Below are 15,924 nucleotides of genomic sequence, written 5' to 3'. Positions count from 1 at the left end.
TGAAAGCGGCACATCCCTACTGAGCACTGCCACCATAGGCTCCACGGCCCCAAGCTTTGCGTGCAGGGTCTCGCCCTGACCTGGTGAAGAGCCTTCACAACTGGGGTCATCTTGTCTGTAAAACCAAGGGAATGACTCTGTCCTTCCTTTGTTCAAAATAAAAAGAAAAAAAGAAAAAAGGAAAAAGAAAAAAAAAAAAAGGAAAAAAAAGGAAGCCTTTGAGATGAATTAAAAGTGCTTCATCTTCCACGACTGGACCAGAAGTGAGGACCACAAACTTCCAGTGGTATATTGCTTCCTTCCTCAGAGCAAGCAAAGAAAGAAAAAACTCATAGTGCTTTTTGTCCTTAATAAGAATCAAAGTGGTGTAGAAAAGGGTTTTTATACCTCCCATTCCCATATCCTGATTAATGTGCTCTGTCTTTCAACATGTGCTTTCCCTTAAACCTCATTTTTCTGTAATTTCCTTCATTCTTTTAACAATGTGCTTATCCTTCTTCAAAAAAAAAAAGCCATTATTTACAGATGTTCCCTCTCTTCTCACCACATTTCAGTCCCAAGCACAGACTCCTCCTTCTTGTTCTAAATAAAAGAAGATAAGATTGGAGATATGATTGTTTCAAAAGGTGAGCACTGATACTAAATTTTAGAAACGCATGTCTTCGTAAATATATATTTTTTTTTCTGCTCATGACTATGGTGTGACATATTTCTACCTGCTTTGGGAAGTCACAGTACCTACCCAAAGGACTAAGTATTTCCAAAAGAAGAATTTTGCTGTTAATACAGGCAGTTTTGAAACTTAGCAATCTGGCTTACCCATGAACACTTGTAGGAACCATCAAAGACTCTTGTTAAAAAAAAAAAAATGCACTAAATGGTAGCACTTTCATGTGGGGGAGCCCTGAATGTGAAGAGCATCAACCTAAAATAGAAGACTAACATTAGGAAGAGTGCTAGTCATCTACTCGGTGTCTTGATAGTGACTCACATGCAGTTCACATCAGGTAGGGCCCACATCTGAACATTTCCGCTTGTATGCGCGTTCCTACTCCGTGAAGAAAGGTTGAGAGATTAGGCAAGTAAATTCACTGCGTTTTTATTTTAATTAGTGCTTGCAAAACAGCACCTAGATATCAAGCCCCAGACCATCCAGTGTCACAATTAGCTCAGAGCATAACATTTTAAAATCGGCTTCTATCATCAAGTACTTGTATGGCTTACAGATCTGTCAGCTCTGGGGAGGGCAGCAAGTGCTCACATCTCCATTGTGTGCCGAGGAAGCGTTAGTGCAGATATTTCAATTCCCTGTTTGCTTCACTCCTCCTCACCCGTTGTCCTCCCACTTCGGCCACTGGAAATCATCGCAGAAGTGTCCCCACAAACCTGTTGTTGTCTTTTGAGGACAGCACTTCTTGCTGCTGGGTGTTTGCCTCTAGTGTGCTTATTGGCAAAACAGCAGGATGTCTTCCAGGCTGCACCTGCAAACCACCCCGTACTGTCACCCTGGCTAAGCACAGTTGGAAAGTGGATGTGGCTCTGCTGTGTTTTTGCCACGGTGCAGGAATCCCACCTTTTCTTCCAACCCTCACATTATATATTAGAGAGAATAAAAGAGCATGTTAAAATTGGCGCTCTGATTGAAAAATAAAGGTCTCTCCGTTTACTCCCATTTTTAACTACTGATTGCGGGCTTTAAAAGGTCTCCTTGCAGAGATTTTAAAGTGCATGGGTTTCTTGATGCAAATGTAGGCTATGAATACCAAATTTGGTAAGTGAAGTACCGCTTTATGCCATTTTTTTTTGCCCTCACTATTTTTGAAGCCTTCTCTCCGTGAGACTTTCTTGATCTTTACAAAAAAGAAGTATGTTTTGCGGGGCTTATACTTCTCATGCTGAGCTGGGCAAAACAATGCTTTGCATCTGGCTGGAGGCTCTCCCACAGGGGTACGGGGTCTGGCCAGCAGCAGGGGGCCCAGCGGTCCCGGTTTCATCAAGTGATGTCCTCACAGGTAGCACAGGGATGTGCAACTTCCCGTGCTCAAGAAACTCAGGATTGCCTAGTTAGTCTCAGCTTGTTAAGAGGAGATTCCTTCCTTGAAGCCATTCAGCCATTTGAAATTGATGAAATATTGGTATTTGCAGTATTTTCAAACTGTCACACGTGTACCTGAAAACCATCTAAGAGCAGAAATCAGATTCTGGATACACACTGCCAGTCAAACTACTTTAAAAAATAGAGAACAAGCTACAGAAAATGAAGACCTGGTAGCAATAGCCTATGGAAACTGGATACGTTTCATTAAGATTTTAACAGTATTTTATCTCGGAATGAATTTCCAAAATTATCTTGACACGAATCCTCACTAAGCATGAGCAAATGCAGTTGAAAATAAATCATGTCTTATATGATAAACCTCTATCAGTTTCAAGGGGGTTTATTTATAGGTAAAGTACATTTTTAAAATTGTAAAATGTATTTTGGGCTCACATCCAAAAGTTTATAAAAAGTAGATTTAATGCTAAAACTGAAGACAATTTTACAAAAGCCTAAAATTGGAGGTTGGACTCGATGACCTTGAGGTCTCTTCCAACCTAGAAAATTCTGTGATTCTGTGTGTGATTGAGGGTAGTTTTTATTTTCTTAATAGCTGTAAATAAAACTTAACCAAAATGTATTTCAGGAAGGTTGTGAAAGAAATATTTAAACCCATCTCTATCTCTACATAAAGATACATCTTATAACACGCCATATAGCTGTTTGGAGACAGTTTAGCCCTTTAATTTACCTACTGCAGCACTAAGGCAGTAACATATTGCATTACCAGTTAAATCCTCTCGGAAGTCATGATGCACATGTAGCTCGCTCCCAAAATATTTTACTGATTTAGAGCCGGGTTTTGTGCACTGGGCTGTAGCGGCTGGTGATGTGCTGTGTGCATCCAGAGCTGGCGTGCTCCCCCCGTGTCTGAAAAATCCCTCCTGGTGCTCAGATTAGCGCTGATAACTGGAAGAACGACAAGCAATAGGTCATGCAACGCAACGTCACGTTGGCTGCCGCATATGAGCACGAAACACGTCTCCCAAAAATCTTCAAGGAATAACTGAGAATGTGATTTCAAAGCACACCTAAAGAAAAATTAGCAAGTTATTTTAAAGCACTTCCTCTCACACACACATGTTCATATACAGTCTGCATTGTAAAGCCCAGCCCTGAGTTTAAGAAATTGCAGAACACCGTACATTAAAATTTCCTATAAAATAACCACTAGCTCCATCTTGTAATTAATCTTTTATTTATTTCCTGCAATCCCAAAAATCCCAAATCAACTCGAAATTTCAGCTCCAAGGCTAGACTGCATGTGCTCTATTTTATAGCCCCAAGCCAAGGCTTGTTACGGCTTGGCTGTAAAATCTCAGAAATAAAAGTATGCAAAAAAACATGTGGCCCAACGCTGGCAGGGGTGGTGCAAGAACCACAAATCCTGCCCCACCGAGGTAGGGGTTTTCTTGCGAAGGGTTAATGACAAGGACTTATTGGGAATGGCAATTCTATAATTTCTGCACAACTAATATGATGTTTCAGAGTAGCAGTCGTCTTGCTAGGAAAAAAAATAAATAAGAGAACTAAATGAAACTGAAATGAACCTTAAGATTTCAAGCATATGACTGAATCAAGTTCTGATAGTCAATAAAATCCACTAACCCAAGGAATTCAGGAATTCCAATGTAAGAGAAATATACCCGGTCAAATATTAAAAAAACAAACAAACAAACAAACAAACAAACAAAAACAAACAAACAACAACAAAAAAACCCACCACCTTTTTCTGGAAACATTTCTATCGCTTGCGATCTCTGCAGCATGTGCCGTCACTGTCACAGCTAAGCCTACCTCACCTTTGGTTTCATCCGAGCCTTGCTCTACTGGAAGCCGGACGCCTCTCGGACGTTGAGGGAGACGGGCATGCTTTGGGTGGTTTTCTCGGAGAACATCTAGACTCTACGATCAGCTAAAAGTACTCTCTTTTTTTAGCTTACAATAATAAAACAGATAGTATTTCTGAAAAGTGTGTATACTCTCATCAGTACCACCCGTTACCAGGTTTAGCTAAATTTTATCACACCAGAATGAGCTCCTGGCTCCAGGCTTTAACAAGCAGTGTTCTTATTCCTAGGAGGTTTTTAATTTGCCGAAAAAAGCTAACATTTACACCTTCTACTCAAAGGCACCCTTACGAATACAACTAAGAAAGAACTTCTCTTTTACCAAATAGAAAATAATATTTATTGCCAAGTTCACTATATGTAATGACACGATTAAAATATGACTGGAGAGCATCAAGAATTAAATAAAAAATCACTAAAAAAAAAGCAGAATATTTGGAAAGAGCCCAGAACGTTTGCTTTTTGTTTTTTCCTTCTTTTAAAAATAGCGAGTGGTTCTGTTAAAATTCACGTTTAGAATCCCACTAAACTAAAATAAATCTTACTGCTTTTGCTACCTTTCTGTAATAAAAGATCATACTCCCTGGAAACATTTCTGTTTCAAAATCAGGTGGACAAATAGTGTTAATAATATATAAGTTTGCGAACACTGCTACGTAGGACTGCATTATAATATCTTGGACTGATTTCCAGTGTTAGTGTACTTGTGCAGACCCGAAATGCAGTTCACTTTAACTCGGAAGGAATTTACGGTGCTTCGATAGGAAAAGAAGCAGCATGTAGAAATGTTCTCCCCTTCCAAATCTTCCTCGGCCATAAATCGCTGCAGCTTTGTTGACTGTAAAAAGGGGGTCAGGGGTTTAATTTTAGAAACTACTCTGGGAAAATGTATTTTACGAGTTATGATGCCTGAAAAGTCCATGAAAGAGTTAGAATACATTGTTATTGTAGAAGCCAGCTTTAATGAGGAAAAAGCCGATGCAGTGCTGAGACCCTGCTGTACCCGCTGTCCATACCAGCGAAGCAGAAGACACAATTCGGCAGAGGAAAGTCAACCTCGGTGTGCTGCCTGGGCAGGTGAGCGAGCGCAGCTGCCGGGATGAGGCAACAGAGCAGGGAAAAGCAATTGCCGGTTTCCAGAATTAATTTTAAAAGCATGTTTAGGCTTTCAAATGAAATGATTCTCATTCTGAATATACCTGGAATTGTTTGGTCTTCGCTTTTTCCTCAACAGCTGGGAGCAGAAGAATCACTGGTGATGCCTTCCGTTCATTGACCTGAAAGTTGTGTTTTAAACTCCCGCCAAGTTCTTTAAATTTCACCCAAAGCACGCGATGGTCTTATTAAATACGGGGCGTAGAGAATACCACGCCTGATAGAAAATTTCTCTATTACACCAACCCCGAGTTTAGAGAAATCATGCATAACTAGAGAACAGTAAGTTAACACAGGCAATGGTTAAAAAAATACCTGACTGATATATTTAGTGTATTCCCCGAGAGTCTTAGGCTACAAGTAAGTGCAATTAAAAAGTAACAGCGGGCAGTGGCCAGAGAAAGTCTACTGAACCTCTGAAGTTCGCGGCATACTCTCCATCCTCGCAGTTTGCCTTAGACCATAATGGCAATATGAAGAGTAAGGGTTTTGTTACCACACATCCCCAAGCCAAATAAAACATTCTCTCATCATTCACTGTCTAGGGGCTATATTAAAAAAAAAAAAAAAAAAAAGAAAAAAGAAGGTTACAGCTATTTAGATATGTCAGTACGTTAGACCTTATGGAGAGAAGCGGCACACAGAAGTATGTTTCATCTTTTCATTGAAGAAACACTTTGATAGCCACAAGCAAGTATGTGCTGCACATGTATATACAGTCTAGATAAAACCCGAATGTATGAAGTGTATTTTGAATTATTTTGTCGTTAATGGCTGAGTTATGTTTTCTGTTACCCTTCTGAAGAAGGGCTCCTTCTGAGTCTAGCCTCATTCGTGATCCTGCGATTCTTAAAAACCTTATTGCTCTAGAACAAATGGCAAATCTGCCTAGAGCTACATCTAAAGCTCATCATCCGTATGCATTTCAGAACTCCTGTTAGGGTTTTTCCAGTCTTGATGATGCTTTAAACTGTTTTAACTACGCACACTACTCTATCGCATGCAAGCCTGGACTGCAGAACAGGTTTGCTGGTAGAAAATGAGGAAACTACATGGCCAAGGATATTAACATTTACAGAAGGAAATGTTTCCAAAATATCCAAAATAACCCACTTTATTAAAAAATAAAAGATGCTTTGAAAATTATTATAAAGAACCAAAGAGTGAAAAGGGTCATTTTGGATAAGTACCAGTTACTGTAAACGTAGGAAGATAAGCAGGATAGCGTTAGGTCACGAGATTCATTCGGTCAAGGTACAAAAACTGAAGATGTACCTAGGCAGATGACAAATGTAATGAAATGTTTAAATTCAGATTTTTTTTCCCCTTCAAATTCACACTGCCGTCACTGCTACAGACTTCTAATTTAGCACTACTTTTGTATTCCCATTGGGCTCTGCAGGGCTGGTTTCATCCCTAGGAAGGAACAATTTCCTTAAAGAATTCTGGGTATATCCTGCAAAAAAAAAAACAAAAACAAAAACAAAAACAAACAAACAAACAAACAAAAACAAAAAAACACTCAAAAATGCCTTTTACAAAGGTTTCACTATGCTTTACTTAATAATAATAATAATAATAATAACAATAAGGTTTAGTCTGTAAGATAAATTCACAAACAGTTGTAGGATTATTCTAATTTTCCTTTGTAATCTAGACAGTTTTGATGGATTGCCGGTATTTTGGACATTTTGACTGCTGCTTGCTCTGTAACGTAGACTGACAGTCCCTACCCGAGCAGTACTTCAGATTAAGTTGTTTCCTCCTGCTTTGCTCTCCTGATAGAAAGAAAATACAAAAGGGTGAGCCTGAGAGACCTACTTGGGGCGAAATTTAGCCCAGAAAAGGAATTTTGTATCTTTAGAGAAATTTGAGTGGAATGAAAATTTCTGGAATTGAATAGATGGCTTCTGCAGAAGTCTTTAGGGGAAAAAAGCAAAAATCCCTCTACAGAATGATAGAGAGCTACACACACAGAAATGCTTTCAAAACACAAGCATTTAATTTTTTTTTTTTTTAAATGTTAAGTGAGATGTAAATATGTACGTTAGCAACAAAGTGCTCAAAAGCATACTGAAAACATATTCAATACACAGTTAGCAATATAAGTCTGTACAAAAGTAATAAAGTTACACATTATAAAAAATACTCCGTAACTATAATTTAAAAGAGGGAAAAAAGACAAGGGAATTGATTTCTCAGTTCATATAATTTATTGCAGTTAGCACACAGTTTAAAAATTCACCAACACACCAATAGTACAAAACTAAACAGCATTATAAGTTATTCCCCCCTCAGGAAAATAAAACATACTATGATTGTCAAAGCTAGATGTCAGTCTAAGTTTTAGAACAAAAGAAGAATGTGAAACTAATAAAAGGAAAAAAGCAATCACTCACAAGGACCACAAAAAAATCCAAGAGAAAGTCCATTTTTCTCAGACACTGATTGTCTTCTCTAAATTAATAAAAGAATGTATTTTTAAACCTAGAAACTATTCAAGTAACTAAAGATAACGCTCCAAGGCCATTTTCACAGCTTTTTTTTTTTTGTTTTAAATGCCATTACAGCCAAATTAACACACATTTGACCAAATATTTCCAAAACAGTCCAGCAATACACAATGGAGTTTTCCATTCAGTATCTTAAGCACAAAAATAGGCTATGTTTACAGTAGTTAAGGCGATCAAATTTTAAACAAAAGCGGAAAAAAAAAGGAAAAACAGCAAACGTTTTCCATGCTACTCCCATAGACCTTATTTGTAAGTGCAAGACAGGAAAACAAACACTGTGCAAAATGCTTTTGACCTGCGTGTTGGTCATTAAAACCACACGTCAGGCTGCAGTCTCTGCTGCTTGGATACACAGAGCCCTCTACCCTCCCCCCGGCCCCCCCGTCAATCAGGGCTTTCCAGTCCTTTCAGCCCGGGGCTTTTTCAGTCCACAGACCCTTTTCAAGGGGGGAAAAAGAATGACCTATTGTGGATGTGTGCAGCAGGAATCCTAAAAATGCTCATCTGGGTAAATGTATGCACCTAAAGTTTGAGCTGGCGTGGGGTTTGTGCAATTAGAAGGTTTTCTTTTAATGAATGCACACTGCACATGCAAATCTTTAAGCCTGTTTGTAAACATTCATATTTTCCTTGTTATGTAGCTAAATTGTCAACTTGTAGCTTAAGTTTGTCTCAACTGAAAGACAGTGGGAAAGAAAATTTAAATTATATAAAATAAAAACAGTGCATTTATGTTCTTCATAACACCGGCATTTTCAACGGTGCCTTTTCCTAAGGAAATTAAATAATTTTAAACTCACTCATTAAAGTTATACAATGCAAACAAAGACAAAAATATACTGAAACTCATGCATTTCTGTAGCGTTAATATTTACTTTTCAAGACTCAACTAAGAGCATCAACACAACCTGCCAAGTTCTTTGATACCTCCCCCCGGCCCATGTAATCAATTACAGTATACAATAACAGTAATTCACATTTTTTAAACACACAGTTCATCACTGCTGAAGCTGCAATATCCTTTTTCATCCCAAGCAAACCTTCACATAAGACAGAGTCCCAGTGATCCCAGTGTACTCTCAGGGTTTTTGTTTTGTGTTTTTGTTTTTTTTCCAGTGGGAACTGTCAGAAATCCAGAAGTTGCTGTAATAAGTTTTAAGTCAACCGCTTGTTTAAAAATAGATAATCCAGCATTTCAGAAATTTTCCATTTGGGTCTAAAAGCATTCAGGTTTCCAACAGCTAGAAAGGACTCATGCAATTAGAGAAATGTAAAGGAACTGATATAATTGGGAGAGGATTTCTACATTCAGATTTTGAAAGGAAAAGTATCTAGAGCTCAAAATAACGCAGTGTTTTGGGGAGAACAAAGCCAAGCCAACATTTTGGAATTGGAGATTCTTTAAAACTAAAGTATCCACTGGCTTCTATTCCAAAAAGGGGGAAAAAATACGCTCCGTTGTTTATTACTTTGTCATGTCACCTCTAAAGTTCGGTTTTATCAGAGTGCTAAATTAGTGAAATATTCATGCTGCCTTAAAGTGCAAAAACAAGCTAATAGCCAAACTTTGAGTTCAAGGAAACAAGATTGCTTTTAGACTGTACCACAACTATATAGATTTATATATATATTATTTATATATATAAAAATTTTATTTCCAAAGTTCTTGTGAGCTATCTTCTAAGGTCCAGTCTCTGACAGTAGGTAAGCTCAGTGCTTCGCTTTTGACAGACAATGAGTTCACCAACTCACAGTGAAACTTCCGAATGTGTCTGTAAAGGTCTCCGGACTGCGTGAACCTGCGTTCACACCACTTACAAGCATGTGGCTTCTCCCGTGTGTGAACCACTGCGTGGCGGCTCAGGTTGTGGGAGTACTGGAAGCTCTTCCCACACTGGGTGCAAGTGTAGGGCTTTTCACCTGAATGAGTCCTCTCATGACGTTTCAAGGTGTACATGCAAGAAAAAGTCTTACCACACAGCGAGCAGGTGGGGACATTGACATCAGTAGCAGGCTTGCTGCGGATCCCGTCCTGCTCTCGAAAGTGCGTGCTTAAATGGATCTGCAGGATGTGGGGACTGGGAAAGACCTTGTTGCAGAGAGGACACATAAAAATTTGGCCAGCGGGGCTAAGTATGTTTGACACATAAGGGAGCAAGCTGCTGTCCATGTTTCCTTCCACCTGGACTCGCTCATTCTCTGGAGTTATCATTTCATCATCACTTGCCTTGTCCTCTCTATCTAGCTCCCTCAAGACCGAATCTTCCCTCATTGGAGCCAGATGGGTCGGCTCGTACTGTACCCTGTTATTAGTGCTCACACTTTCTTTCACAGTGCTATGTTCCATATCATAGTCATTAGTGCCAACATCACTCTCATCACAGGAAGCCTCTTTCTCCACCTTCACCTGAACCAGGCTGCTTCTAAGCATGTCCTGCGAAGAGAAATAAGAACTGTTCAGATTTTCAACTCCTGAAAGGCTGGACTTGACAGACAGGTCCAGCACGCAGTCAACATCTGCTGAATCCCTCACGGAGGTGACAGACCTCTGGGACAAAGACTCTGTTGAGCTGCAGGGGCTGGCTACTGTTTTTCCAGCTGCCGTTGCGTGTGTCTCTGCCTCTCCGCCAGTCTGGGGAATGCCTGCTGAGTCTGAGGGCAATCTCATCCACATGTTCCCAGGCTCAGCCGCCAAGTCCCTTTTGCTAGGCAGGATGTTCAATTTTTCATCTTCTCCTTCATCTTCATCGCTGGGCAAGTCTCCTGGCATGTGGCTGCTGCCGTCGGAGAGGCTCTCCACTTTGTCTGAGCAACTTGAGGCGTCTTCCTCCTTTTTTGTACTGTCTGCCTCCGTGGTTGCTTTCTCTTTCAGCTTCTTTTTGCAGACTTTGACAATGTCATACATGTGGAGATAACTGGCAGCTGCAAGCACGTCTTCAATGGGCAAGTCTTTGAACTGGAGTTTTCCTTCGTACATGAATTCAAGCAGGAGAGCGAAAGCTGGGGCTGTAACAATGTCGCTGTTCAGATGAACAATGTCTCTTTTGTCCAGCTGGTCCTTGTAAAAGAGGTGGAAATACATGCTGCATGAAGCCAGTACAGCTCTGTGCGCTCGGAACTGGGCATCTCCTACCAGAACAGTGCAATCACAAAGAAAACCCTGATGTCTCTGCTCACTCAGACACTGTAGCAAATGTCTACTGTGGTCAGGAAACTCCATGCTGTCTTCATAACCTATAAGAAACGAGATTTTAAAAAATTACATGTAGGTCAGAACAACAGAACTCACGAATCCAAGTTACTCCACTCCAAACGCCTGGCATTTATATTGCCAGAATCCTAGCGCTGCCCCTACGCAAAGATTATTTAACGCGTACGCACACTGGCCACCCTCTCCCATCAACCACTGAAGTCATGCCTTCCTCTCAGAGGGGAAGATGCTATTCTAATAAGCACTCAGCTGCATTATTATATATATCTACGTTTTTTTTTTTTTTTTTTTTTTTTTTTAAAGTAGCACAGTTGTTCATAAAATCTGTTCAACAGTTATTTTTCCAGGGAACTTCCTCCAGGTTGCGTCCCTAGGAGGGCAAATCAAAAAAATTAAAAAAAAATAAAATTAAATTAACACCAAGTTCGAGAGATCACAGAGCGGGGGAAAGAGAAAATCAGACCATCAATATTCTTTTTAAAGTCAAATTGCAGTAACGAGGGAGTCCTGAGCACGAAGAAATGTTAATGTACCCAAATCTGAAAATCTAACATTCATAAAGAACATAGATCGACAAGGGTAAATAGTATTTATCAATAGAAAAAAAATCAAAAATTTAAATTTTTAGAAATTTAAGTTTGCATTGTTTTGTTCTCCTGGTAGGTACAGTTTCAGGTTTTGAACCTTCTCCATACTGTACAATAGAACATAAACATTTTTTGCTAATATGCAGAATTTACAAAAGAAAAAGAAAACTGTCAACTAAAATGCCAATGAGCATCGCTTCCCCTATGCAGAAGGACAGAAATTTCCCTCCCCTCCCACACCAGCCAGTCTGCAGTACCAAACTTAAAAAAAAAAAAAGTCATTCAGCACGAGTGTGTGTGCACATTTAAAACGAGTATCCTGAGCACCGCTCTTAGCCAAGTATTTTTCTATACACCCTCCTTGACGATAAAAAACAAAACAAAACAAAACACACTTCAAAGAAGTAGAGAAGTCAAAACTCAAACAGAAAGTAAAATCTCTCAAAACCTGTCTCAATCTATTCTTCTGTGACTGATGGCAACGCTCTCCCAAACCATCCAGACAGATCGTGGATCTCGAGGCTGGCAGATATTATTGAAAAATAGTCATCGCCGGCAAAGCAAGGCGTACTAAAACTTGCAGCACAACCCCTACTATATTCTGAAAAATACCATTGCTAGAGTAAAGCACGAAGATTTACAATACAATCACTTTAAGTGCCCCACAGCCAACATCAATCCTAATCCTTAAGAGGGCTAAAAATAAAGATTGGAGGGCAGCTCACAAGGTAGCTGTGATCAAATTAGGAGGCTGAAAGGACAGAGAGGGACGAAGAAGGAAGCTTATAAACATCTGATCCAGCTGACTGTGGCCATATGGCAGCTGCTGCCCAGATAAAGAGATTAAGAATAGAGGAGTGCGATTACAGCTGTCTGGCCAATTCAGGCAGCTCAAATCTACAAGTTCTAAATTAGTCGCAAATACAAAAACTCCTTCAAATAATTATTGTTATGCTGGAATAAAAGATCTCAAATACTACATGCAGGAAAGAAAAGAGGAAGCCAGTCGAGCTATTCTCCTGGGTACAAAAGTTTTTAAACACATAACTGATTTCTATCTTTCAGAAGCACTACAGCTGTATGCTACTACAGTTCTGGGCTGCTGGATATTTAACCACGAAGTTTAATGAAAGACTGCACAACAAACACATTTGAGTTAGCACGGTTCTTTTTAAAAAAGCACGCTGGCGTACGCTTCACCAAAACCCCCCATAAAGTCGATTTAAAGATGCAACACAAAAATACAAACCAGAACTCTCATTAGGCTCGCCACTAAATACATTTCGGTTTTTGGTCTCCAGAAATTAAGCCTGGACTTGCTCTCGCCACGTCCTAAAACCAGAAATTTTCTTCTCACGACATGCATTAAAGTTAATTCTATCAACGTGCATCAGAACTGATACTCTCAAACTAGAGCCCAAGCCTTTTCGACTAAGTCCACTTATCTATTTAATACTCGATTTCATATATTACCTCTAAACTTGGTTAGAAAAGTAATGTGATTTTTTCCTGAAATTCAATAAACAACACACCAAAACAGAAATATGCTGTATCTAATCTATTGCTACTCCTACCTTTAGTACACATAAACCTGATTAAGTCCTTTCCTCTGAGTCTTGCTGGCTCCAGGTCTGTTAGATCGGTGGAAAAAAAGCAGACTAGGAGAGACAGATGCAAAGTGGAGATGATGTTAGAGAGGAATGAGATACCTTCTCCACACACAGATCTGCACACACTAACTCCCTGTCTGTGTGTTAGAATAAAAGGCTGAGGGATGGCAGGCTGTCAGCTGCTCTGACATCATGTTCAGATGGAAATGCTACCTCCAGCTGTGCTCCTTTTAATGCCATATGCTACTCCTCTACACTCCTGCCACCAGCTTTTTCTTAGGAGAACTTTTCTCTTCTGTTAGTATAAACAAAATACTTCAAAGTCTCTTTTTTTTTTTTTTTTTTTCAAACTTTCTAACAGGGGGAGAGAAGAAAAAAAAAAAAAAAAAAAAAAAAGAGGAGGGAGAGAGAGAGCGAGAGGGAAGAAAATCCTAAACATATGGGGCTCTGCCGTCTCCGCAGCCCCGCTCCGCTCCGTGCCGGCTGTGCTGGGCGGGCAGCGGCCCCGGGGCTCCCCCCGCCGCCCCGAGCCGAGCCCCGGGGGCGCCCCGGAGCCTCCCCCCCGCTCCCGGCGGCGCCCCGAGCCCAGCCCAGCCGAGAACTTGCACGGGGGTAACCGGGGGGGGTAGGGGGGGGCCCCCGCATCCCCGGCGGCAACTTTGCAACGGGGCCGGCCCCGGGGCTCCCCGCTCGGTGCCCCGCTGGCGGCGGCGGCAGCAGCGGAGCGCCCCCGCCCGCCCGCCCCCCTCCCCGGTCGCGGCCCGTCGCGGGGCTGGGGGCGGCGGGACTCACACTCGGCGGCGGCCCCGAAGTCCCCGCGCTGCCGCCGCCGCCGCCGCCCGCCGGCTCCTCGGGGCTCGCTCGGCGCCGCGGGAGGCGCCTCAGCCCCCCCCCGGCCGCCCGCCCGCTGCCGCCCCCCGGGCTCCCCCCTGGCGGCCGCGAGCGGAGCGGAGCGGAGCGGAGCGGGCCCCGCGCTCAGCGGCTCCCCATGGCACCCGCCGGCCGGAGCCGGCCGCGGGGGAGGGGAGGGGCGGGGGCCGGCGGCGGGGCGGGCGGGGGCGCCGGGCGCACGCACACGCACGGCGGCGGCGGCGGCACAGCCGGGCCCGGCGGCGGCAGCCAGATGTTCCCCCGCCGCCCCGCCCCGCTCCGCGCGCGGACCCCGCTCCCTGCCCGCCCGCCCGCCCGCCCGACTGACTGAGTGACGGGCCGGCTGACAGCACGGCCCGCCCGCCCCGCCGCCGCCGCCAATGGGCGCCCAGCCCCGCCGCTGAGTGACGGGCGGCGGCGGGCGGTGAGTGGCGGAGGCCGGCCCGGGAAGGCCGGCGGCGCGGCCAATCGGCGGCCCGCAGGGCGGCGAGGGGCGTGAGCGCCGGGGAGGAGAGGCGGAAGGAGGCGGGGCCCCGGCGGCGGGGAGGAGGGGGCGTGGCGAGACAGCGAGCGAGGGGCGGGGCCGGCCCAGGGGGCGGGGCGAGCGCGGGAGGGCGCGCGCGGGCCGCGGCCTCGCGCCGCTTGCCCGGAGGGGAGGGGGAGGGGCGGGGCGGCCGGGGGGCACCTGCGGGGGCGGGGGGCAGCCGGGACACAAAATGGCGGCCGCGGGCACGGCCGCACCTAGGGGCAGCGGGACCCGGGGGGGAGGCTGTGGGAGGTCCTGGGGAACCCCCGGCGTGGGGCGGAGGGGCCGGTGGAGGTCGTCCGAGGGAGCGGGGTCTGTGCCCTGCTGCCCTGCGGCGCCGGGTGCGCGGTTAGCTCGGCAGGTCGCCTGGAGGGAGCGAGCACCGCCGGCAGAGGCTCGCTCGGGGCGCGGGGCGAAGTAACTTGAGTGTTAGTCATCAGAACTGGTCGAGCGGCCGCAGGAACAAGGCGTGCGTTTAGTCCCCTTCAGCAGCGTGAAGCCGCTACGAGGAGGCGCAGCGAGGTCTGGCTGTGCCTAACGTGTTTGACAGCACTGCTGCCGGTGTCACGCAGCGTGCCTCGAGGATTGCATAAATAAAAAAAACAATACGTACGCGCACAAAAACACTTTTATCTCTGTCCTTTGTTAAACTGACTGCTCATGCACACCTAACGTTGTTTTCCTAATCATTTCCCTCGTCGTGTTTTCCGTTCGTCTTAGTGATACGATGCCACGCTTAAGCTGTTGGTGTTTTTTTTCCTTCCATTGGTAACGTGTTCCTCAAACTCAGCGGGGTTTTGCCCTCGTCTTCAAGATGCAGCAGCTAAGATGCTGACTCTTCATGTTTTCCTGATTGTGTCCTCAGTGCTAATAATCACTTCATCCGAGAAAAATCAGTACTCCGTTCCCTGCTGCCCGTCATTTCTTGACCGTCTTTCTGACAACATTTTTTCTTTAAATTCCCAAAACACATTTCAAAAGAATTTTATTGGGAAGTACCGCTGAAAATAGCTCTACCGATTGTTTTAATACAAAACATACAAATAACTTATGCAGTTATGGATGTTTGAACTGTCAGTGATTGTGCCTGAAATGATTACATTAACTATGTTGTCCTAGTTCTGCGAACTGCATCCTTCCTCCTTCCTACATCAACTAGCTACTACTAACAGACACCAACTTCTTGGGGTCTGTTAGTAAGACCTCATTTTATGTATACTTACTTATACAAGTGCAGCTTTACTGAGGGAGGCAGATTTGTCATTCTCACGATACAAAATTGGGGAAAAAGGAGGATGCTGAATGTGAAAAAATCAAAGAATTTATTTGCTAAAGTAGATATTTAACAAGTAGACTTTTGTGGGTCTTTATAGACTTTGACAGCAGCTAGAATTACTAAATACTTTAAAAACAAAATTTCATGGGATGTTATTGTTTATATTTTTGGTCCACTTGCCTCCTCACACACATAAACTTACATTTTTATGTTTTAAGACATACTGAG

The 15,924-nt window shown here is 43.5% G+C and overlaps 1 protein-coding gene and 1 long non-coding RNA gene across 6 annotated transcripts in view; one reads left to right on the top strand and one right to left on the bottom strand.

Moving 5' to 3' along the window:
- LOC311434650 overlaps positions 1-15,924 on the top strand; it is an 86,023-nt gene that overhangs the window by 30,331 nt on the left and 39,768 nt on the right. The window contains exons 3-4 of the long non-coding RNA XR_014691622.1: positions 555-626; positions 4,900-5,025. This is a non-coding gene — a long non-coding RNA (uncharacterized lncRNA). The remainder of the gene's footprint in view (positions 1-554; positions 627-4,899; positions 5,026-15,924) is intronic.
- ZBTB18 (zinc finger and BTB domain containing 18) lies at positions 7,294-14,118 on the bottom strand. Of its 5 annotated transcripts, none has more exons than XM_084514314.1 (3): positions 13,817-14,118; positions 12,989-13,072; positions 7,294-10,850 (listed from the first exon to the last, which is right to left on the bottom strand). In XM_084514314.1, the coding sequence occupies exons 2-3, from the start codon at positions 12,999-13,001 to the stop codon at positions 9,268-9,270; spliced, it is 1,596 nt and encodes a 531-aa protein (XP_084370440.1). In that variant the 5' UTR covers positions 13,002-13,072; positions 13,817-14,118; the 3' UTR covers positions 7,294-9,267. The 5 variants fall into 5 exon arrangements, with proteins under 5 accessions (XP_084370440.1, XP_084370438.1, XP_084370437.1 ...); XM_084514315.1 differs by lacking the exon at positions 13,817-14,118 and having other exon boundaries at positions 9,884-10,050; positions 10,163-10,850; positions 12,989-13,732; XM_084514312.1 differs by lacking the exon at positions 12,989-13,072 and having other exon boundaries at positions 13,817-13,948.

This window comes from Aythya ferina (genome assembly GCF_964211825.1).
Source record: "Aythya ferina genome assembly, chromosome: 3".
In the NCBI taxonomy this organism is placed as follows: domain Eukaryota; kingdom Metazoa; phylum Chordata; class Aves; order Anseriformes; family Anatidae; genus Aythya; species Aythya ferina.
The sequence above is the reverse complement of the archived record's forward strand: the minus strand, read 5'-3'. Positions and strand labels throughout refer to the sequence as shown.